The sequence below is a fragment of the Mauremys mutica genome, chromosome 8 (assembly GCF_020497125.1).
Source record: "Mauremys mutica isolate MM-2020 ecotype Southern chromosome 8, ASM2049712v1, whole genome shotgun sequence".
In the NCBI taxonomy this organism is placed as follows: domain Eukaryota; kingdom Metazoa; phylum Chordata; order Testudines; family Geoemydidae; genus Mauremys; species Mauremys mutica.
Window position 1 is genome coordinate 5,514,049 of NC_059079.1, and position 24,948 is coordinate 5,538,996.

Sequence of the window (24,948 nt, forward strand, 5' to 3'; positions counted from 1 at the left end):
AGTTGGTCAAGACTGAATTTTTTTGTGCAGAAAGGTCTGTTTAGAAAAAAATGTTTTCCTCGGTGACCTTGGGCAAGTGGCATCACCGTTCTCTGCCTCAGTTTCCCCATATATAAAATGGAGATAATGATCCTGACTTATATAAAACCCTTTGAGATCTATGGATGAAAATGCTATAGGAGCTAGCTAGTAATTATTTATTATAACATAATTTTTTGCATTTCTTTGCCAAAATTTCAATATCTTTTCTGAAAATTTCAAAATGTTTTGAAAATGAGGACAAAGATATTTGTGAAAGTTTGGTCGTCTTTTTTTTTTTTTTAATTCAACAATAAAGTTTAATTGAAAACTTGAATGGTGGTAAATTTAGTCAGAAAAAGTTTGGAAAAATGAGTCTTTCCATTGAATTAATTGGGCATTGGATTAAGTTTTTTAACTCACAAATAGGGTAGGTGTGTCACTGCTTGCTGCACAGCATCTGTACATTTTTTACTGGCTAGATAGATTGGTCTCCTTGTCCAAATGAACCCAGTGTTAATAGCAGAGAAAGAGTTTTATAAAGATTTCTTCATCGCTTCCCTGAGACTTGCCACCAACCATCATTTGTCATTCTTCGGGCTAAACTGTGACTTTGCCTGGAACAAGAAAGAGCGCTGTGTTTTGCTGCCCTAGGAACAGATTTCTCCTTTACTCTGAGAGGCAAGTCCACTGAACCAGCCATGTACCTGGTGTAGCCTAAATGCGTTGGCACAATAAAGCTTTCTTGTCATTCAGCTGAAGAGGCCTTGGTACATATGACCCCAGTGTGTTAAAAACAGTGATTCTGAGACATGGCAGCTGGAAATTTCCAGCTAGGTTGGTGTGATGGGGTGTAGCAGCCCTTAAAGAGTAAAGGCTGGGACAGAAGACCCTGTCCCAGGGATGTCGGTGTAAGCAAGAGCTCAGGAGCTGCCCAAAACTGGAAGAGAAGAGGTGTTCCTGGGCAAAGGGGTAGTGGGATCGGAATACCATTTTGGCACTTAGAGAAACTGAAATGGTACCCACCGCACAGCGTGACATCGCATGCTGCCTCTTAGAACTGGTGCGTGCTGACCGAGGAAGGCAGGCAGAGCCGGAACGCTAGGCTTCTGCTAGATAGAATCAAGGCTCTGCAGTCAACCAGCATGGTGGAGATGGGCCCAAGCTATGGGGCTGCTAGAATGTTTGGGACACTGAGGACTATTTTGAATTACTTTGGGCTACTGACTCAGTTTCCAGGGATGGCTGATGACTACCCTGAGAGAGACCCACCGGCAGCCCCTCGCCCAGCTCACCTCCACCTCTGCTCTGCCTCCTCCCCTGAGTACGCCGCATGCCCCCTTTTCCCCCCTAACTCCCAGCACTTGCGCTGTGAAACAGCTGTTTCATGTGGCTGGGAGGGAGGGGAGAGGAGGAGGAATGTGGTGTGCTCGGGGGAAGAGGCGGGGCCGGGGCGGGGATTTAGGGAAGGGGTCCAATAGGGGCCGGGAGGGGGTGGAGTTGGGGCAGGGACTTTGGGGAAGAGGTTGGAGTGGGGGCGGGGCAGAGGCAGGGAAAGGGTGGAGTCAGGGCGGGGCTGGGGGTGGGGGAAAGTTGGCGCCTACGATGATGGAGATTCCACAACCTCCCTAGGCAATTTGTGCCAGGGCGTAACCACCCTGACAGGAAGTTTTTCCTAATGTCCAACCTAAACCACCCTTGCTGCAATTTAAGCCTATTGCTTCTTGTCCTATCCTCAGAGGGTAAAGAGAACAATTTTTCTCCCTCCTCCTTGTAACAACCTTGGCATAATAAGGATGATATTCAGCCAAAATTGCCACAAAGCCGGCGCAAAACAATTCAGGCTGCTCGCCATCTCTATTTCTGTCGATCTGCACAAATCACTTTTACTGAATGACTTGCGAGGGGCAAAAAAAAAGCTTTCCTTGCATTTTTTTTATTAGCGGAGTATGAAAACAGGCACTAACTATACAGAAAGCAAGACTGGCACAAGTGGTACACAGTATCATGCGGCAGCTTTTTCAAAATGAATATAAACTCTTGGTTTTTCTTTTAACTATCAGAATAAATAAATATCATACACATGTTTGGGTTTGCAGAGAGTGACTTCTAAAGCACAAATTGTTACACTACAGCTTAATTTTACAGCAGTTTGCACAGTACATAACTTTGATTTTTTTTCCCTTTAAAAGTCTTTGTTCCTTTGCAAGATATGTTTGACACACACATGGTTACACTTTGGTGCTAACGGGACAACTCTGGTCAGTAGCCAAACGGGCCATCAATACGGTTGGAGAAGAAATACTAAAAAAATTACTTTAAACTGCAAAGACGCATCTAAACTTCAGCAGCATACGGCAGCCCTTCTCAATAGCTAGAAAGGTTATGAAAGGTGTGGCCATGAATTGTACACCACACATGAGATTAACTACCTGTGGGGTTAATTAATGTCTTCATAAAACAATTTACAAGTGGCTGTCTCACTGGGTGTGTAGTAGATCAGCTAGGCTGGAAAGATGGTCTATTTTGAGTATACTACAAATGTGCCGTATTCTTAGGCCGGGTTTTGTTCTCAGTTACATAGATGTGAATCTGGCATTACTCCAGTGAAGGTGGTGGAATTACTCCAATTTTACACCAATACAACTGAGAGCAGAGTCTGGTTCCTCCTCCAGCTTTTATAAGTAATAACTGATTTCGCTCCATGCAGCTCTTAGCAACCAATAAAATTTCACGCAAGTGGCCAATCCTGAACTTTGTCAACGCTTTTGGGCATAAGTCAGCGCAGTTCCATTGGAGTCAATGGAGTTGCAACTCCTCTACAGGAGTGGAGAATTTGGCCTCTCATTTTTAAATCAAGGTTGAAGCTGTCCCTTGGCGTACTGTGAGAAATCTAATGAATTGAGTGGCTCTGGTCATACAGTCAAGGACAAACCGGTGGATCTACAGAACATCTGTTGAATATACTGGGTTTGGTTTTGGATCTGATGGAAAATCCCTCTCAGTTGCTATAGTAGGATTCCTCCTCTCTTTCCCTAGCAGTCTATCAGTGTGCTTTTGATTCAGGTGTGAACCTCAGTCACTTAAGAAATAAATAGCTGTTTAGATGCATCAAACAACACAGGCTTTCTGTCTCATTCCCCAGTAAATTGTAAGGAATGGCAAAGAGGCACACAAGGGGTAAAAAAACCGAATACAGCTTGTATAACCAAAAGGAAAATGCTCTGAATTCACTAGCTTTGGCTGACTCTAATCTCACTGCACAGTTCTTATAATAACCCTTTATAGCATAGTGGTTTTGGTTTCCTTCATAAAGGTTTGTTTAGACCTTTTGCACATTGAACCCCAAGGACCATCTTTTTGTTTCCACTCTTTGCTAAAAGCCCTGTTGTGTCAATGAGAGGCTGATACACAGTGCTCAAGGGGAGAAAACAACTCCAAATTCCCCACTTATGTCCATGCCACTTGGGCGTTTCCTGATGCACAAGTTTGTTTGGCTGCCGTGGTTACAAGAACCTAGAACCGGCAGAAATTCTTCAGAAGTTGATGTAACATTTGCTTTTTTTCCAACCATCTGTAGACCTGGCTGATATGTTTCAAATTGGAAATTTTGAAGTTTTGGGGGGGAAAAATGCAGACAAAATTTGCAACCCCTGCCCCTTTTAGTTCAAATCCAGGAATTTTAAAGATTGTTTAAATAAATCCCCTGCCTTTTCCCCTCCCAACCAGCACAAAAAGAACCTTCTATGGTAGCAGGCCTTACTCAGAATCAGCATTTCTTTTCTATGCAGCTAATTCTACATTCTTACTTAGAACAAAACTCCCACTGATTTCATTGGCCCCAGGACATTTTCCTTGCATAACAAGTCAGTCAATCTTACTGCAAACTCTTACTCTACATTGTATTAACCCTTTTACTCAGTATTTTTCTCAAGTGGGATCTGATCCTAATTCACAGGACGGGCTTGTACTTGGAAAATCTATTATGAATGCAAAAATTGTAGGTTTTGGCCACATGTGGTGCAAAGGGAAGGTAATATGAGCAAAGCTGGGGGGGAGAATCTCATGCACATTGACACAGGCTCCAGGTATATATTCTTTTCATGGCACATGTAAAATAGAAGTTGTGGAGATTCTGGAGGTCCTTGCCTGGTCATCTATAAGGAAGCCAACATGTTCATTCCAACATGTATGCTATGTGTTTTGTCTGGGGAATGTTCTTCTCCCATTCACACTATTACATAACAATTAATTTTTGACAGTTTGCTGTGGACTACAGAACCCTGCTTAAGTGAAACAACAACATTTCATTCAGCCCCAGAGTAGTGACACTGTCAGGGTGATGGTGGGAGAGGCGTAGAGTTTCTTTTCAGTGCATTAGTTCTGCTTGGAATACTAGGACAACAACTTGAAAGCAAGATAAAGATAAAGCACCGTCTAACTTGGGAGGTGCTATCTGCGCTGATCATTACACTGTCTTCTCCTTAAGTGACCTTTGGGCCTTACGTATCTGCACTACGTGTGATGTACACGTTGTGTATCACATCTAATCAGAACAAGAGATAAAATGGGGAAAATTGTGAACATTTAGAAATTTTGACCAGCTCTATGGCTGATTGAAAATGGTGGGGGTGAGTTAAAGAGGGGGAAATCGTAAAAAAAAAAAAATCATTGAAAGTTTTCCTCAGTTTTGTTTTTGGAAATTCATCAAAACTTTCAAATTCAGACTAGCTTGGTTGGATGTAAGAGAAGATGGAACAAAGGATACCAGATTTTGCCAAACCAAAAAGAGGGGTGATTTGGAACAGGGTTCTAATGGATTTGAACACCTAAAATTCCTGGGAGCGGGATACATGATCTGTCTTCCCTATGTATTTATGGTTGCAGGCTGCACTGACAAATTCAGCATAGACAGTCCTGGAAATAAACAAGCATGTACCACATGGAAAGATTCCTCCCCAAAGAGTGATGAAGACTTGAAATTCTCTGCCCCTGGATCCAGCTGCCTTTAGGATTAAAAGAAGACCAGGAGTTTTAATGGAGTGACACGAGCATAGAAGGGAAGGAACTCAGCGGTCAGAACAGGACCTGTATCTTGCATACCAATTTTATCTCTGGAGATCAATGGGATTAGATATGTAACATGATGCACATAAGGTTCAATGGATTGCTACACTGTGATTCTGGAAGGAATTTCCTCCTGAGGCAAGATGAGAAGAACCTCAGGGAAGTTTCTGCTTCCTCTGGTGGATTGAGGGAAATTAACTGTAGCATCAGGTGCGTGTATCTGCCACACTCCATTTCCTGAGCTTGCTGAGGGCTACAGGCAGAGGTCGGGCATTGATAGATTTTGATCCTTGTAATCTTCTATGGTGTGTTTCTATATCCGCTAGTGTAACAAGATTAGTGTCCTGACCTGCAAAGGGATGTCACTGACTCGTCATACCACAGCAGAATTGAATGTCATGTCACTTAGGCCACCCTTCTCGATGTCTCACTCTATCACCCTTCCTGGGCAAAACTTAGCCTTGGGTGCTTCAAATGCTTTTCAGTGGCTCTGCTGTATTAAAACCATCTTTACACCTGCCCACCATCATCCTGAGGGCAGTAGGAGATAGGGAGGAGAGGAAACAAACAGGTAATAAAATGAAATAAAATGAAAGCTCATATTTGGTGTCAGTGGTTTTGAGTGGCAGGGCAGGCACCCAAGTGCTATAAAATATAAAGACTGGGATTTTCAAGAAGGCCTCAGTAGAAGGTGTCAATATGGTTTGGGTTCTTTGCAGATCCCAGACAAAATACCCGTTATAGGGCTGCATCTTGCAGCATTGGTGACGTGCATAATCCTGTCAACCACTCGAGCCGAATGAACATTTTCCATCAAAACATTTGACTGAACTGAAATGTACACAAACTTATTTCCACATTTGTTGAAAATGTGTCTTCAGTTTTTGTTGACATTTTTCAAAGAGGAGGAGGAAAATCATTTCCCAACCAGGTCTGGTCACCACTGGGAACTCACCAAGAGAGACTTTTAGCAGAACAGCTTGAGAGAGACAGTTGTAGTCGAGCGGGTTGTATTCTTTTTTCCACATTTAGAGAAGTAAGTTGGCCATTATCCTCTGTGCTAGTGTAATCGCATTGGTAATGGGACAGCGCTAGGCAAAACAGAAGTCAGTAAAAGCTTTTAGTTCATCAGATACCCACGTTATATGTGTGTATATATATATCACACATAAATACACACACACACACACATCACATATGGGCCCGATTTTAGCTGGTGTAAATGGGTATAGTTCCATTAACAGTATCAGCGAGGATCAGGCTCATGTATAATTTTGATTCAGATCTTCAGCATCCCACTGGGTTGCGGGATGTCTGGATCTGGGATTTTGGTTTCGCCTTCTCTCCAGAGGAATGGCCATTTGCAACATTGAGATCCACATCTGGGCTTGGATTTAAGTCATATCCTAAGCTCAGGAGTGTTCAGATCTGGGTATTGGTTCAGGCCCACTTCTAGCCTATCCGTATTCATTCTCTGCTCAGTCAGTTTCTGAGACAAGCAGGGGAGCCCCCAGGGTTTGTGGTCTGAGGACAGAATTTGGCATGGAGACAGTTTTCCTAAACACAGCTTGAATTAATCACGGTTTTGATGAACCGCCACATAATGCAAATGGTGTATGAACGCAGCAGGAGTTCATACCAACTTTTTATTGTTCTTTGTTGTCCAAGTTAGACCAAAATGCTTTTTTTACACATCATTTATAAATAGCAGAGTGTACACTTCAGTGAAGAACAAAGATGCAGCAACCTCAGTAAAAGTCTTGTGAATTTAACAAAATCTAGTGCTTTCATTTTTCCTCGCTCTCTAACCAGCAGAGCCCGGTGGCAAATTCTTTGTCCTCTGTCTTCGAAGAAGTGCTTTAAAAAAAAAAAAGTTCCTACCGACGGGAAGTGCTTTAACAGGAACCAACCCTTTCCGTCATTCCCTGGCGTTTGCAGGATTGGTTTTCCCGGAGAACTGGAGAAGATATGATAATGGCATTCAGAATCTTTTCTCTGAATTCCTCTTGCTAGACTCATTCAGAACTCTGGCCAAAGAAGCACCTCCCGCTCAGAGCTTGCAGGGGTTTTTTTTGGATTGTAATTTTGATTCTAGCTACTACAAGTATAAATCTGAAAGAAAGGGGGAGGGAGGAAAGAGAGCAAAAATGCTCCATAATTCTTCATAAGGCAACACAGACAGCAACACACAAGTGAAGGATGTTCTCAACAATAGAATCTATATACAGTACGAAACTGGGGGGGGACTAGGTTTTCCAGAGAACAAAACAAAACAAAAATCACAGTCGGCACATTATCACAGTATCAACGAAAGAGGGATCTTTCTGGACATTACAGTTTTAACTCCTCGGTCCTCAGGAGTGTTTAACATCTAAGTACATGCCCTCTTTCCTTCCTTATTAAATACTTCAGTGGAAGTGGGGCCAGTAGCAGTACCCTGACGTGAACATGGAGCTAGTGAAGAAGTAAAGGATTTAAAGTATCCCCCGAAAGGGAGCACCTTGATCTAGGTGGAGAGGAGAGCTGTGCATTTACAAAAGAGCCACACGTTTAGTGCCAGCGGAAGGTGCCTTCTCTTGCAGCCGACAGTAGGGTGGGGGTGCCCCTGCTGCCTTGCGGTCAGTTTGGTAAGGTGTCGAGTCCGAGGGAGGCAGCGTGCTGCTTTGCCCGGAGCCTTAGATTCTCAATACTTGTCGTTTTACTGTTCAGGGTAGGGAGGGAGCTAGACGCCTGCAAGATGGGTGAAGACCAGACCTGCTGGGCATGGGAGAGTGACTGGTAATACGACTGACAGTGGAGAGAGCTGAGGGGTGCCATGTTGACATTCATGCCCAAGTAGGGCATGGCAGTTGGGGTCCCCATTTCAAAGGAGGAGTAATGGACCAAGTTGTTAGTGGCGGCCATGTGCTGGCGAAATTGCTCCTGGAGACGGAAGAGGCTCAGAGGCGAGGAGGAGTAGGAGTGAGTCTGAGACATGCCGCTGCTGGAGGAAGGCGTCGCCGTGGCACTGATGGGAGAGTCTGCGTTAGAAGACAAGAGGTAGGGAGGGGGGTTAGACATATGTGGCCGCTGAATAGAACCATCTCCCTAAGGAGGGTGATGGCTGAGGAAGGCAGCTGGTTTACAGAGAAGGAGGAAGGAGAGGGGTGCTGTGGACGTTTTATACAGAGTAAGTTCTCCGGAGCATGGACGGAGTATGCAAATCACCCTGCACATTTGGGTGCTAATTAACCAGAAGCCAAATTGCAGCAAGGGTGTTGATGGATGAATTATCTGGACCAGCGTTCCTGTAACTGCCTCCCCTGATCCTTTCCAAGCAAGGCTCAGACAAGGCCATGGAAAGCGACAGAGTGGGGCTATTATTGTGAAGACCCAGACAGAACCAGAATGGAGAACTGATCTTTCCATACTGGCTGTTCAGAGGAGATCTTGTTTGCTGAGTCCATGGTGGAGAAACCTAAGCAAGCAAGATTGGGGCCCCATAATACTCATCCAAACAGCAGATTCGAGCCACCTTTTCTCAAAATCCAAGAATGGGAGGGGTGCGGGGTGGTGGGGATGTCATTCAAGGAAATTGAAAAGTGACCGATTTAAATCTGACCAAAAAGGAAATACTTTTCCCACAGAAGGCACAAATTGGCCTGCGGAACTCATTGCCACAAGATATATCTGAAGCCGAGAGATAAACAGGAGTCCCAAAAGAACTGAATGTTTGAAAGCAATAATAATAATTAATAATAAATAATTTGGAAGAGGCATACACTCTCATGCTTCGTGTTACAAGCCAATCTCTAACTGATGGACGCTTGGAAGAAACTTGCCATGGTAGATTCTTCCAGAGCTGCCCGCTGCAAGAGCTGGCCACCATCAGAGTCAAGATTAAATGGCTCACTAGTTGGATACAGTCTGTCAGTTTCTACGTTTCCCCAGTAAGGGCCATCTCTGTATCCCTGTGGCCTTCCACTTCATTCTTGAGAGGGTTTACACGCGAGTGGGATGGATGTGTTTGTTCTGTGTTTAGTGAGGAAATGCATTGGCCAGGCATGAGCAAACCTGCCACTGTCTTCTCTGGAGAGAATAGGCCTGGTTGTCTGTCTTGTAGGTTTTGTGGTATATTCCCAACAAGCTCTTGGAGGGCTAGGATTTGACCCCTTTCTGACCCTTTGCAAGCCATTACAGTCCATCGGGAGAGGAGATTCTGATTCCACACTGTGAACTATTTCTGTGCTAAACTTGTTGCTCATGTTTGCCCTACTGGGTCACTCGCAACTGGCATCTACCTCATTAAAGTGCCTGGCGGCCCTGGCTTGTGAGAAGGAGCCAGGTTTTTTAGCAAGTGTGTGATCCCCAGAGGGCATTTAGACTCTTATGCAATGGGGAAGTGTGTGCCCAGCATGCCTGTGAACGGCATGCTGTCACTGAGCAGTGTTCTTCTGTTCTCATCTAATCTAACAGGGGGATCTCAGCCCTCTCTGTGCTGGGACCCCATGTTACAACTGAGGACCTCCCTGCATCCTGTCTAGCCATAAAGAAAGGAAGAATGGTCATCACACACCTGGACCAGTTTGCTTCCCTCCCAGGGGATTGTGACCTCCCCCTTCCAGACTGGGAGAAGCCCATGATCACGGGCATATCATACTGTACTAGCCAATGCTCAGCCTCTGGCTCCCATTCTGGCCCCGAGACCAGGCCTCCACACGCGCATTGACCCTCACCTGCTTTTGGACTGGCTCTCTTGCAGTTCAGAGCCTTGCTCTCCGCGCCGGGACCTTTGTCCGCTTTGGACTCCTCCAAGGGGTTCTTAAAGTCCTCCTCTCTGTCCGTCTGGTCCTCTGCTGCGGACTCGCTGGCCGACTGCTCCGACAAGGTGAGGCTGAGCTCCGTGCTCACTTCGCTCGGCTGGCTCTGTGGCTTGTCTGCCTCCGGGGCGGAAGTCTGGCTTTCCAGCACAAGCGCGTCCGTCTTCCCCTCGCTGTGGCTCCCTTCGGAGTCCTTTTGCTTCTGCAGCTGCTCCTTCTGGAGGCTGCGCTGTTTCTTCCGGAATTTGGCTCTTCGGTTCTTAAACCAAACCTTTATCCCGCAAACAGCCACAGGGAGACAGGATAAAAACCCCAGTTAATGCAAAAATCACAAAGTCAAATAGACGGATTTTGAAGAGAACCCAAGGTGTGTAGGCAACCAAATTCCACTGTATTTCAATGGAATTTGGGTGCCTAATTCTTTTAGGTGCTTTTAAAATCCCCAGACTTGATGCTGCTTCTTTAAGAAAACACACCTCTGTCAAGGGGGAAAAAAAAATCTGTCACCCACAGACCTGAGATATTAAATAGGTAGAGAGCACAATGTTCTGCTAGCTTTCTAAAAACAGCTTATATCATGTTAATTTGTACCCAAACCATATAGAAACAGTCAGAATAAGTCATATTATAGAGGACATACATATGCGTTAATTACTGCCAACACTTTAGATTATTTGACTTGAATGATTAGCTGAATGGACTTAAATAACAACCACCACCTCTTATGTATTGCTTTTCAGTTCAGTAGATCTCAGAGCTCTTTACAATGGAGGTCTATAGCCTTATCCCCATTTTACAGATTGGGAAACTGAGGCACAGAGGGGGGAAGTGACTTGCACAAGGTCACCTGACAGGCCAGTGGCAGAGCTGGGAATAGAATCCACATGTCCTGAGTCTCAGTGCTCTGTACATTAGAATACTCTAGAGTCTCTAGACTGTAAGCTGTTTGGGGCATGAACTATGTGTGTGCACATCCGTGCATAGTAACTAGCAGTAATACCTTGATCCCTGAGTGTGGACATCTAAGGGTACATCTACACTATCTGCTGGATCGGCGGGTAGAGATCAATCTATCGGGGATCGATTTATTGAGTCTAGTGTAGACGCAATAAAATCGATACCCGAGCGCTCGCCCGTCGACTCTGGTACTCCACTGCTGCGAGAGGCGCAAGCGGAGTCGGAGTGGGAGCAATGCACACACCGCGGTAAGTCAACCTAAATACGTCAACTTCGGCTATGCTATTCTCGCCACCTCCCACTGTAAACCAGGGCTCATTGCTACCACAAAACTGATAAAATGATAAATTTTGCAATTTAACTGACTTCATTATGTATGTTGTATACAAGCCCTCTTTGTGAGGAATGCAGCTCTGTTGTGGTATTGTGTTGTTTCGTGACGGTACTGGGAACCAGATCTTGAGTGGTTCATACCCTTGCTGGGCCAAATATGTATCATCTGTGTGATGCAATGTCTCACATTAAGATATTTGGGCTAATCCTTTAAAGCTGTACAGCAAGGTAGTATCTGGTATCACAGGACATTTGATGCCAGTATGCCAGGTCAGGTCATGAAGGAAGTTTCCTTGGTGGGAATCGAACCAGTAATCCTTAGGAGCAAAGTCAAAGGTTCTTACTCTTAAGTTACAGGAAAATATCCAATTCCTAATACTAGTATAACGTGTGTGTGTGTGTGTGTGTGTGTGCGCGTCCGTCCGTCCGTCCGTCCGTCCGTGTCCTTTTCAACATACTATCCCAATGTAACTCAATTTGGGAATAAATTCAGAAGGAGGAGACAACCGGCTCAAGATTGTATGGCGTAGATTCCAAAGCCTGAAGGGACCATTGTGACCATCTAGTCTGATCTTATGTATAGCTCAGGCTGCAGAACTTCACGCAAATAATTCCTAGAGCAGATCTTTGAGGGAAAACATCCAATCTTAGTTTATAAATCAAGGATAGCGAATCCACCACAACTTTTGGTAAATTGTTCCAATGGTTAATTACTCTTATCATCAAGAATTTACGCTTTATTTAGTCAGACTGTGTCTACTTTCAACTTCCAGCTTTGGATCATGTTATATCTTTTTCTGCTAGACTGAAATCTCATGTCCCCTTCCCATTTTTCCCAGTTGAGTCTGGCCTGCTATGTAGCTCCTTAAACCCATACTGAGCAGGCACCCATAATATCAGTAAGTCATGCAGCACATTAGTATTTGTAGGTGAAAAATTATTTTCCCATCCCACAAGAATTTGAGAGTTCGAAGAATATTTTTACCTCAAATTGTGACAAAAAGTCAAGCTCAAATTTTCACGAACAAAAAATAAATTCAGCTCAGATCAAAATGAGGTTTTCTTTTGACAATTCTGTTTTTATTTTGATTTTGTCCTTTCTATTTCCTTTTTTAAAATGTAAGTTTCTCAACAAGAGTAATGTTGATCCAAAACCCAGAACTTTAATTTTTTGTTGTTTTGAAATTTAAAAAAAAATTCAAACTGAGAAACTCCTCAAAAACCAACCACCTCCTTCAAATAATTTCAGTTCTGATTAATTGGCATTTTACACTGCAAAAAGTTTTGTGAAAAAATTCCTGACCAGCTCTACTTATTTGTTTCACTGGAGGAGAACAGAAACTGTTGGACCAGATGGTCTGAGACGTTATAAATATTGACATTGTTGGGAGGGAACAGCTGGAATTACTTGTGCTCCCAGACCTCTGAGGATGCCAGAGAAACAGTCATATAAGTAAATAAATAAATAAATAAATAGACTTTTGTGGCCATTTCTAAGATTTCCCCCAAAGAGAGTTGGAATCACAAATGAAAGCCAGGGCTACCCTCAGACAACACAAACCCTCAAAAATGTGTGTGTGGATTCAGTTTCTGTTGCAGCTCCCTCAGTCTGAAGCAAAGATTTAAGTCCATTTTTTGCTGCAGAGAAAACTCTCCTTCTTTGGTTACTATGAAACCATTTTGAAAGAACTACAGATCAGGCCAACCCAGTAGGCCCTCTTCGTATCTCTCTTAAATAGCCGTATTAGAGCAAGCAAGGTAGAACGCTCATACCTGTACTCTGGCTTCCGGTAGGTTGGTGCACATGGCCAGTCGTTCCCGCATCACCACATCTGGATAGTGAGTCTTCTGGAAAGTCTTCTCCAGGGCTTCCAGTTGTTGGGCGGTGAAGGCTGTGCGGCTTCTCCTCTGTTTGCGATGCTGGGATCCATAACGGGCCTCCAAAATGATGTCTTGAAATGTACAGCCGTTGGAAGACAAGAAAAGTGGCCAATTTAATTATTGGAATTTGCATGTTGACATCTGAAATCAGGCCCCAAACAAACAAGGAGGTGGGGATTGTGGCCTAAAGGTGGAGCAGTTCTCCCGGTGGCCCTGATCTTGTTCTCATTGAAGTCCAACTAGCTTCAATTCTGCAGTCAGGCTCTGTGTCAGTTAATGGGGTGAGGATGTGTAAATCATAAAACAGCTGCCTCTGGTTTTGTTTTGGGTTTTTTTGAGGGGTCCAACTGTTAGAAGGCACATTGCTGTCAGGATTAGAAGTCCCTTTGGCTCCTGTTGTGTGTCTCATATAGCTTATCACAGTCCTCAAAACACTAAGTTGGCGAGGCAGACTTTAAGGTCGTGGGTCCTGATTCAGGAAAACACGTACACATATGCTTAAGTCCCACTGATTTCAATGCACAGGCTTAAGTGCTTTTCTAAATAGGGATGCTTTAGTGAAAGTAGGCCTATACATTCCCATCCTCTCAACTCTCCCCACATCAACCCACGTTCTTTGGCAGGGTAACAAGTCTTGTGGATAGAGGGAACATGGTAGATGTGATATATCTTGACTTTAGTAAGTCTTTTGATACTGTCTCACGTGATCTTCTCATAAACAAACTAGGGAAATGCAACCTAGATGGAGTTACTATAAGGTGGGTGCAGAACTGGTTGGGAAACTGTTCCCAGAGAGTAGTTGTTAGTGGTTCACACTCAAACAGGAAGGGCATATCGAGTGGGGTCCCGTAGGGATCAGTTCTGGGTTCTGTTCTGTTCAATATCTTCATCAGTGATTTAGATAATGGCATAGAGAGGACACTTATCAAGTTTGTGAACAATACCAAGCTGGGAGGGGTTGCAAGTGCTTTGGAGGATAGGATTAAAATTCAAAATGATCTGGACAAACTGGAGAAATGGTGTAAAGCAGGGGTCGGCAATCTCTGGCACGTAGCTCGCCAGGGTAAGCATCCTGGTGGGCCGGGCCAGTTTGTTTACCTGCCGCATCCACAGGTTCTGCCGATCGCGACTCCCATTGGCCATGGTTCGCCACTCCAAGCCAATAGGGCTGTGGGAAGTGGCACAGGCCGAGGGATGTGCTGGCCGCAGCTTCCCGCCGCCCCCATTGGCCTGGAGCGGCGAACCGTAGCCAGTGGGAGCCGCAATCGGCTGAACCTGTGGATGCAGCAGGTAAACAAACTGGCCCGACCCGCCAGGGTGCTTACCCTGGCGAGCTGCGTGCCAGAGGTTGCCGACCCCTGGTCTAAGGTAAATAGGGTGAAATTCAATAAGGACAAATGCAAAATATGCCACTTAGGAAGGAACAATCAGTTGCACACATACAGAATGGGAAATGACTGTCTAGGAAGGAGTACTGCGGAAAGGGATCTGGGGGTCATAGTGGTTCACAAGCTAAATGGGTCAACAGTGTAACGCTGTTGCAAAAAAAGCAAACATCATTCTGGGATGTATTAGCAGGAGTGTTGTAAGCAAGACACAAGAAGTAATGCTTCTGCTTTACCCTGCGTTGATTAGGCCTCAAGTGGAGTATTGTGTCCAGTTCTGTGTGCCACATTTCAGGAAAGATGTGGACACATTGGAGAAAGTCCAGAGAAGAGCAACAAAAATAATTAAAGGTCTAGAAAACATGACCTGTGAGGGAAGACCTAAAAAATTGGGTTTGTTTTGTCTTCTCTTCTCCAGACTGAGAGGGGACGTGATAACAGTTTTTAAGTACATAACAGGTTGTTACAAGGAGGAGGGAGAAAACCTTAACCTCTGAGGATAGGACAAGAAGCAGTGGACTTAAATTGCAGCAAGGGCAGTTTATGTTGGACATTAGGAAAAACTTCCTATCTATCAGGATGGTTAAGCACTGGAATAAATTGCCCAGGGCGGTTGTGGAATCTCCATCATTGGAGATTTTTAAGAGCAGGTTGGACAAACACCTGTCAGGGATGGTCTAGATTAGGGGTCGGCAACCTTTCAGAAGTGCTGTGCCGAGTCATCATTTATTCACTCTAATTTAAGGTTTCACGTGCCAGTAATACATGTGAATGTTTTTAGAAGGTCTCTTTCTATAAGTCTATAATATATAACTAAACTATTGTTGTATGTAAAGTAAATAAGGTTTTTAAAATGTATAAGAAACTTCATTTAAAATTAATTAAAAGGCAGAGCCCCCCGGACCGGTGCCCAGGACCCGGGCAGTGTGAGTGCCACTGAAAATCAGCTCGCGTGCCACCTTCAGCACATGTGCCATAGGTTGCCTTCCCCTGGTCTAGATAATTACTTAGTCCTGCCATGAGTGCAGGGGACTGGACTAGATGACCTCTCGAGGTCCCTTCCAGTCCTATGATTCTATGTCACAGAAGACATACAAGACCACCAGGGTGCTGATGGGGAAGATGTAACCCAGCTAATTGGACTCGATGCAAAAGATGGATCTTAAAGGGGCCCCATGCCAACTTAGGTGTGACCCAAATTTGAGATTTTAATGGTTGTTTATAGAAGGCTGACAGTTTGCTAGACAATTTCAAGGACAAAAGGGGCTTAACTTTTATAACCTGGTCTCCTTTTTAGCATCCATGTTTTAGATGACTAGAGTAACTGTACAGAGAGAGAGGGAGACAGACCTGGTCCTGAAGGGCTTACTTTTTAAATAGACAAGATACACAAAGAATGGGAGGGGAAACTGAAGTGACTTGCCGAAGTTCAGTGACAGAACCAGCTCTCTTGAGTACCAGTCCGGAGCCCTAGTCACTGACAACCCTTCCATTCCAGGCAGATGAGCTAGTTACGTGTCTCAAAGATACAAATTATGCCTTCAGTTTATTTGTGCCCACAAAATTGGGGATGCAAAAAATGAAATACAGGCTGGAATAAAATCAGGCCTCCCGATTCTGCCACTAAAAGCTCTCAATAAACAAGAGGGGTTTACGAATCCTCCTAGGAGTAGACCTGGTTTTAGGGTTGGTTTTTGAAAAGTCAATGAAAAATAGGCTGTTTTTATTTTCAATTCTGCAATATTGTGAACCCAGACCCGACACTGTGGTAGCGCGTGGGGATCTGAGCTAAATGGCGCAGTAGCGATTCACGGTCTAAGATGAAGTGCAAAAGAAGTAAACGAAGAGCCCGAATGAGAAATGCATTTGATATTTTTTTCCTGTTTAAATTCCAGCTCTAATAGTCTATGGCATCATTTTAATACAGCTAAGAATGCGACCGTTCAGACAGAGGGAATGGACACACTAGAAAGCAAACCTAATTTTACACAGCCAGAGTAAGGCTCTTGTTTTGCGGGCATTGCTTTTTATGTGAGCTTTTGTTGCAAGTCCCATGGCATGAATGTAAACAATAAAACAAAGCCGGCTGTCAGGCCAATCCCAGAACCACACAGTTTGGTTCCAAATATGTTTGCTAACGAGCGTAGCAAATCAGCTTTGTGCTATTTGAATATTCCAGTTCCAAACTTCCAGCTGTTTCATTCTAGGCCAGATTCGACGATGCTTCCCCAGACTGTTGCCAAAATGAGAGTGGTTTTGGTGACCCAGGGAATGCTCAGTCAGGCTAAAAGTTTCCAGAAGAATACAAAACAAAGAGACCTCTGCATTCAAGGAAGCAATGAGTTATTAGATACTGGTAATACAGCCACTTTTGTAGGAGAAGGCAGGAAGTATCCTTTATGCATTCAGAAATAGCTCACACTGCTGCCTGGCTGCTTTCGTGAGGAAAGGAATATTCTTTCAGGACAAGAGAGCCCTAAAATCATTTTTAAAGTCCCATGGCATCAATACATCAAGTATCAAAACCAAGGAGGAGAGATCGTGGTTTAACATCTACCGGCTGGAATATTCCCAACATTCCACAGTGGAGGTTAAACCTGCCAGTTTCTCAGAGGTGGTGGTTCAAATATTTAATTTAGCTGCTAACAAGGATCTAGACAACAATTATTTCAATGCTTTAACTAGGTTTTCAGGTTCAGTTCAAGAAGGAGATTATGAATCGCAGGTGAGGCTTTGCAGTTAAAACCTGAAACCTCTGTTTTCCAATGTAAGGTTGTTTGCTTTTGTGCTGGCTTATTCCGACTGTCCCTGGAAGGCAAGTGTGATCTATAACCATGCACTAAAAGAGATTCAGCGGTAACAAAATGTGAACTAAGTAATCACGTTAGGAGCCTGCTTGCTTCAGTGTAAACTGAAGCCAGGTCCCCTTTCCTGCTCGCCAGATTGGTGGAAGGTATATTTGGATCAGAAGAGGACAGCTTGACTAATTTACTGAAATTATCCAGATTGGTTCTCTTTGTTAACAAAAGGTTAAATTAAAAAGGTAGCCAGAAACCAACTTGAATCTTTGCTCTGAATAGTAGTGAAAGGAGTCTGAAAAGCTTCCCCCAGCCCCCGCTGTTTTCAGCCACCCCTGTGTTTTCCTGGTTGTTTATGGCTCGGGCCAGAAATGTAAAACCACAGCACATGAGCTCAGCTGTTTTCTTGGGATTTCCTGATCAGAAGCCTTCCAAGAGATCCTGATTCTGTGTGTTACAGTAGTATCGTGAGGCCCCCACGTTCACTCTGTGCTGTATAAACACCTAGTGAAACAGTCCCTGTCTCCAGCCGCTTACAAGCTAAGTAGACAAAGGGTAAGAGGTGAAAGAGGCCCACAAAAGGGAAGGTGACTTGCCCAAGGTCACGGAATCAGGCCTCCTGACTCCCAACCCTTTGCCCTATTCAGGGGTGACAGTGGGCCGGTACAGCGTCCCGGTAAGAAGCCGGTACCGACTTGTACCCACCCAACATTAACATCACTGCACCTTTTGCCCCTCCCCCCAGGCCGCCAATGGCGGGACAAAAGGGGCAGCTGCCCCGGGGCCGCCGATTTAAAAGGGCCCAGGGCTCCCGACTGCCACTACCATGGCAGTGGCTGGAGCCCCAAGCCCTTTTAAATCGCCGCTGGAGCCCCAGGCGGTGGGGATGGGCTGGCTGGGGGAGGCTGACTTCTGCCTGAGGCCCTGCCCCTTCCAGGGGCTCGGAGCCAGGGCCCCGCACCGGTAGGAATTTAATATTACTTTCACCCCGGCCCGATTCCAGGGGTACTCAAACTTCCTTGCTCCACGACCTTCTTTCGAGAACAACAATTTCTACACAACCCCAAGGGGCCCCAAAGCCTGAGCCCGCCTGAGCCCCACCGCCCCAGGCTGGGGGGCCAAAATCCGAGCCCTGCCCCCCCCCCCGCCGGCAGGGCCAAAGCCTGAGCCCCATCGCTCCAGATGGGCGGGGCCAAAGCCCAAGGGCTTCAGCCCCAGGAGCGGGGCCTAAACCTGAGCCCCACCAGCCCCCCAGAGCTGAAGTCTTTGGGCTTTGGCCCCAGGCAGTGGGGCTCGGGCTTTGGTCCCGGGCCCCGGGAAGTCTAACATCAGCCCTGGTGACCCCACTGTGGTGTCCCGACCCACAGTTTCAGAACCCCTGCCCTGTTCACTAGGCCACACCACCCCCTGAGAGATCTGTCCCTCGTTTGTACGCTCAAGGAGCAGGGAAACACCCTGATGCTTATCCAAAGCTCTTGAGATTCCTCTTCATCCAATCCTAGTTGATCAGTGACTTCTGACAGTCAGCTGGAGATTGCAACACAGGTCAGGATGCAATTGCCCTCCCGCTGCTGCTCAGCAAGATCTGCCTTTCCAGGCCGAACCCGTTAGATTGTCAACTCTTCAGAGCAGGGCCCCCTAGCTACCGCCACATCAGGGCATTATTATTTCTGTCCATCCTTTATATTGCCGTCGCAAGCGAGTGATCTCCAATGAGTCAGAGCCTGCATTGTGCACACACTACGCAGTCCCTGGCCCACGGCTGCTTGTCTGCTGCCCCTGCTAACTCTGACCCACGCCTCCCGACCGTCCTCTTGTCAAGCCAAGAAGGGGGGTGTCTTGCACTGCTTAGCTCTCCTTTCAGTATTTCACAGTGCTGTCAATCGATGCAGCACTTTACAAAGGCTAGAGGGTGACATGGTCCCTTTTCCAAAGCTGTTACACTCTGACATAGATGTGCCAAACCCTAGGGTGACAGACTGGGCAAGGGAGGCTCTGGAAGCAACGGCCAGTATGTCCCTCGGCCCGTGACACTTCCCGCAGCTCCCATTGGCCTGGAGCAGCGAACCGTGGCCAGTGGGAGCCGCGATTGGCTGAACCTGCGGACGCGGCAGGTAAACAAACCGGCCCGGCCCGCCAGGGGCTTTCCCTGCACAAGCGGCGGAACAAGTCTGGGAACCACTGGTCTAAGCGCATCACAGGAAATTCACCCCAGGGCAGAGGGCTGGTACAAGGTCAATGCACCACTCCAATCCCACATCAGCTCTGAAATAGGACATAGATGGGGCACTGGCCCTCTGCCCAGGGTGAATTTCACTCGAAGGACTTAGTGGGTCTTTTGGAGGAGCCTAGTAGTTTGTTTGTATGTATGCACGGGGGTGAGTTGGCTACCTAGGTGTATCTGATCCAGCCACGTTTGTCCATGGGGATCTAATGAGTTTACTATAGAACATTCAGGCCTGTGTAAGATTCCACACAGCGGCAGAGTCTCGCTCAGCGTGAGCCTAGACTGCGTGGCCGGCTCGATGCAAAAAAATCCATAAATTGTTCTTACCAGCCAGTCTCTCTGCCAGCGTGAGGGCATGCACCGAGGGTCTGTAGTCAGGGGCGTGCTGGGCTTGTTGCGCTGCCTGCTGGTGAAGGTTGTACATGGCACTCAGAGAATTCATGGCGTGAAGAGAGTAACCGTTCACTCCATAGTGCTGCATGGCGGCATACACCTAAAAACAACCAAGCAGAAAAGGCCTGGTTAGAAACTCATTCATTACAATACAAAGGAATTACTTAGGGGAAGTTCTGTGGCCTGCTACACAGGTGGTCAGACTAGACGATCTCTGTGCTCCCTGCTGGCCTCTCTGAATGGTCTGATTAGTTAGATCCTTGGAAGCTTTGATGTGAAATAAAAATAATGCTCATGGGTCTTGATCCAAAGCACACTGAATGAATGGCAAGACCCTCGAACTGCGGTGAGCTTCGGACCTGAGACAGTAATACTGAGGTTAAAGTCAGCAATGAAAACAGCATGATACCAGCTCTGAGGCCTAGCTGCCACCTAGGAAACAGCATGTGAATGTATCCCCCCCAAATAGTATTAGGAAATAAAAAGAACTTTCCCAAGTGACATTTAAATGAAAGGCAAAAAAATTGTGTGTGTGAGAGAGAGAAACTTGTGGTGAAATTGCTGATAATTTAGTGTATTTGGCATTTGGAGTGACTCAGTTCCCCAGTATCAAGGACACTGTTTGTAGACTATCCAAGCCCCCATCCCCTGTTTTTTTCCTGCTATTTACTCATTGGGCAACCTTAAAAAAAGCCGCTTTACCTTGCTGTGCCTTAGTTTCTCCATCTGTAAATGGGGCTAATACCAATCTCACAGCGGTGTTGGGAGGTTGAATTAACTCATGTCTGTAAAGGAATTTGAGTTCCTCTAACAGAAGGTGTTAAATGGAGATGAAATAGCAGTCACCAAATGAGGATGGAGAAACTACGATAAGAGAGAGGCTGGGACAGTTCTGTTTTGGTTATTTACCAGGTTAAGATAGCGGCTGCCTGAGAGAGAAAACCGGGGAGCTAACATCAGGTGCTGGAGGTCATGCTCAAGTCTCATTGACCTCAGCAGGAGTTTGAGGTCAGTATCTGAAGGCAAAAATTGAGCCCAAATCTTATCTTTGCATAGATCTATTATGTCAAATAAATTAACCACCATTATTTAAAGAACAACTTGTTTCTCTAAATTTCACCTTTATCCCTAACAAGTTTTCATTTTTCCATGTAGAAGATTTATACCACCAAGGAAAGAATCTCAATACACGGGAGCATGTGAATCTGCAGTCAAAAGTCTCATTGACTGAGGACTTCTGGAATGCAAATCTAAACCCAAACATACAAGGACTTCATAAGGCATCCATAGAACTTTTGTGCATCTGGAACCAGAAGTTGTATTGCTTTCTATGAGAGTTTGCAACAGGGTAGGATGTTTACGGGGATCTCACCTAGGAGTCTTTCACTCATGACTAGAATCAAAGACCTATTCAGCTATCTAGATCTTTCACTGCGTCAATGCAGGGAATGTTCCTTACCACAGAGATATTTCCATAAGTCCGAAATATTCTTGAGGCTTTATACAGTGATGGAGTAATTTTGTGCAGTCATGAGACAAACTGAATCAGGACAGACAGGATTAACAACAGGTAGACTGGAGAGATGCCTGTTTTCCGCAAAGCTCCATCCATGTTGTCTCCATTGAAGGAAAGGCCTGTCTAATATGCTAGATCAGTTACTCCATGGAAACCTGATCTGCCGTATCCTGTATCTAGCTTCAGCTTGTGTTAGAGCAGTTCTAAATTCACTTCAAAGCTCTTCTTCAGTCTTATATGTGAAGAAAACTAGCTGGCAACTCAGCATCTCTCTCACATCACTCATGCTATAGGATAAATTTCTCTCTTGCACAGACAGTGCACACAAAACCTATGTGCTATTTTAAGCCATCAAAATAGAGCTTAAGTGGGACTTAAACAATGCAGAAGCCTTTTGCTGGTCTTCTGTATATGGGGAAATTTTCTCGTAGTGCGCACTAGTGAACAGAGGGCCAGATTGTCAAGAACTCAGAACCCGAGTCTAGTGTAGGTAGCAGCATCACTGAGTGTTTGGGCCAGATTCTTAGTTGGAGTGAAAATAAATAGTCAGCCAGGTAGCTCCACTGAAGTCCGTGGAACCAAGACAATTTGCACCGGCTGTGGGATCTGACCTTGGGCAGCTTCTGCATTTGCTCATCCAACTTAACATCTAGACCTGTGTTTACAAACAGCTGTGAGCCAGGTTCATGATCTGCATAGGCAGTTTTCAGAACCAGACCTTGGATCAGTTTATTTTCTAACGCAGTTTGTACACCATTGGCTGTAACTTAGAATCCCATATAAACTGGCGCGTTTAGAAACCGTCACTGAAACGGAAATTCCCCCTGCAAGATAGAATTATCAGAGAGGATTATTCATGGAGGATAGGTTCATCAATGGCAATTAGCCAAGATGGGCATGGATGCAACCCCATGCTCTGGCTGTCCCTAACCTCTGTTTGCCAGAAGCTGGGAGTGGACAACAGGGGATGGATCACTTTATGATTCCCTGTTCTGTTCATTCCCTCTGGGGCACCTGGCATTGGTCACTGTCGGAAGATAGGATACTGGGCTAAATGGACCATTGGTCTGACCCAGAATGGCCGTTCTTATGGGAGACTCCATAAAAGGCCCACTTTTTCCAATGGGAAAGCATTTTCTTTGGTAAGCTTTCTATTTAGTTGGTTGTTAAAAGGCTTTCCTCTGTGTTAAACTCTTCATGTTGGCCTGGAAGAAAAGATGTACATTTGAAAAAGGAGATTCATGTTACTTTAACTATTTGTAAAACCAGTCAATAGATTGTTCCAGTTTTCTCAATAACTGTCTGGAATACGGCATTGGCAGATGACAGATGTAACGTCTTTGTTACCGTGCACAGTAAATACAGAGTGGTAGACAGAATAATATGAAAGAGTCGGCCGGGATATCGGTGTTCTATGTTCATAGTCTATTTAATCTAGCAGACGTGAGTTAACTGAGATCGCACGTAGACCCGCTTTCGTTGTCATTTACCTCTATGCACATTCCGAAACGGAATAAATTAAATATTTAAAAGACCCCATACAGCAATTTTTTGTAAATTGAGAAGGCCATTCATCAAGCCACCACTGGGTTTCACAAGCTGTCGAATTGTGCTTACATTGGTTAAAATAATCTTTATATTTCATTAAGCAACCAAATAAGCTGATCCTCCCCACCGGCTGTATAGATGGCTTTAATTTTCAAAATCTGCAAATGCATCTTTTATGTCTCTCTCTGGCTGGAGGGGCTGAGTAATAACCACAGCCAATTGGAGAATAAAAGCAGAGTTTGATTAGGTGTTACGTTGTGTAAATTAATGCCGGGCAGCAAAGGAGCGGATCCTAAGCTGTCATTGATTAAATGGGGCTTGGACCTTCATCTTCTCCTAAATAATAGGGTATCGCTTTCCTTTCCTATGCAGCTCCTGTGTGTGCATGCCACAGATGCCAAGTGGGGTCTGAGTCATGGAGAAAGGAAATAGGGACCGGAGGGGGGGAGTTCATACAAATTAGTTGTCCGCAATGAGTGTAAACAGAATAGGGCCCAGCCATGTGTTCCTTGTACATCCAGAACAACCATTGGATTTCAGGGTTGGGACTTAAAAGTGCGCCCTGCTGCTCTGTGTCGCGCGTACTGCAGGGAACAGGGGGTTTCAATGGGGCTGTGCAGAGTAGTAGGGACTAGTAAAAAAGATGTTTTCAAGGAAAGGCTGCCATTTACTTCCATCTGGCCTGGTCCAACTCTCTAGCTAACCGAGGATTGCAAGGTGCTCATTGCTCTCAGCTGGGGTTGACTCTCATCCCTTTGCAGGATTGGGCCCTAAGTGTATGCTTTTTGTTGGCCTGATCCTTCAACCATTACTTACCCAAGTATCCCTTGCTCATGCAAATCATCCCTTCTCAAGTCAATGGGATTACCGGTGTGAGTGGGAACGGTGGGTGAGCGACTGTTGCAGGAAGTGGTACGGTTTAACATAGCTTTCCTGGGGTGTGGAGCGCCAGATCCTGAGCTGGTGTAAATCAGTTTGGTTTTGTTTACACCACTTGAGGATGTAGCCCATATGCGTGTGTGAATGGGGAACTCTGGTAGGGCCAGAGTCTCAGGGGATGTAAGCAGAGCTACACTGATTTACACTAGCCTGACACTATGGCCCTAAATATTTGTTCAATACGCCAGGACCAAAGTTCCCAATCTATGCTGGGTAGGCATTTGATGCAGGTATCCAGGGGCATAATTCTGTCCCAAGTACAAAATGTGCAAAGGAAACACACAAATAATGTCTTGCATCCTGGTTAAAGAGTTTTGTTCTGGGTTGTTTTTGCTATTTTTTTTAAAGTAACTTCATGGGGGTTTTCTAATAAAAAAAATAAAATGTCTATTTAAAAATGTAAATATACACTTTATAAATATTTCATATTGGTAAATACACACATTCTCACTGAGATGTTCCTGATAGCGTGAAGAAAAGGTAGAACTAAAGATTTATTACAGCACTGAAGAATTGGAGTGTAGGAATATTTTGTACGCTTGCTTTAAAAGTGCCTCCATTGTAGTCTAAGTGAGCAATCCAAATGTAAATATAATTTACATGAAACTGACAAAGCAAAGTCCATTAAAAAAAAAACAAAACCTCCTTCCAGCCTGTGAATCCAATTTATTTTCCCATTCGAACCTCAAGCGAAAGTCTGAGCTCTTATCTACACAGGGAAATTGACTGAAAAAGCTATTGCAGAACAGGCTCCTCGTGTGGACCCTCTATTCCGATATAAAACTCGCTCTGTTTGGAAATAATTACTCCACTTTGGAAACAACTAATTATTCTAGAATAGTGTGATTTTTATTCCAGAATAGAACGTCCCCATTCGGAGCTATTCTGCAACAGCTTTTCTGGTCCATTTCCTCATGCAGATAAGCCCTGTGGAAGGAGAAACCTTATCACACATCCTAAAGTTAGATAGGAAAGATGGTCTTGTGATTAAGGCACAGTGCTGGGAGTTGAGCGATCTCAGCTGTGTGGGGGTCTTGTAGCTTCGCTTCTATGCCTCAGTTTCCTTTCTTTGAAAGGGTGTAATTAA

General features: G+C 45.0%; 1 protein-coding gene and 1 long non-coding RNA gene across 6 annotated transcripts in view; one reads left to right on the plus strand and one right to left on the minus strand.

Annotated features, from left to right (window-relative positions):
* The window catches only part of LOC123375433, a 119,472-nt gene that overhangs the window by 26,514 nt on the left and 68,010 nt on the right, over positions 1-24,948 (plus strand). The gene's annotated exons all lie outside the window — the stretch shown is intronic.
* Positions 6,492-24,948, minus strand: part of DMBX1 (diencephalon/mesencephalon homeobox 1) — a 32,421-nt gene continuing 13,964 nt past the window's right edge. For 2 of the 3 annotated variants that reach the window (XM_045026300.1, XM_045026299.1), the window contains exons 2-5: positions 19,794-19,958; positions 12,948-13,142; positions 9,801-10,155; positions 6,492-8,105 (exon numbers count right to left, since the gene is read on the minus strand). In XM_045026300.1, coding sequence (XP_044882235.1) covers positions 7,705-8,105; positions 9,801-10,155; positions 12,948-13,142; positions 19,794-19,946 — 1,104 coding nt within the window. In that variant the 5' untranslated portion in view covers positions 19,947-19,958 and the 3' untranslated portion in view covers positions 6,492-7,704. Of the gene's footprint in view, positions 8,106-9,800; positions 10,156-12,947; positions 13,143-19,792; positions 19,959-24,948 lie in introns of all 3 variants that reach the window. The other variant, XM_045026301.1, reaches the window with a different exon arrangement.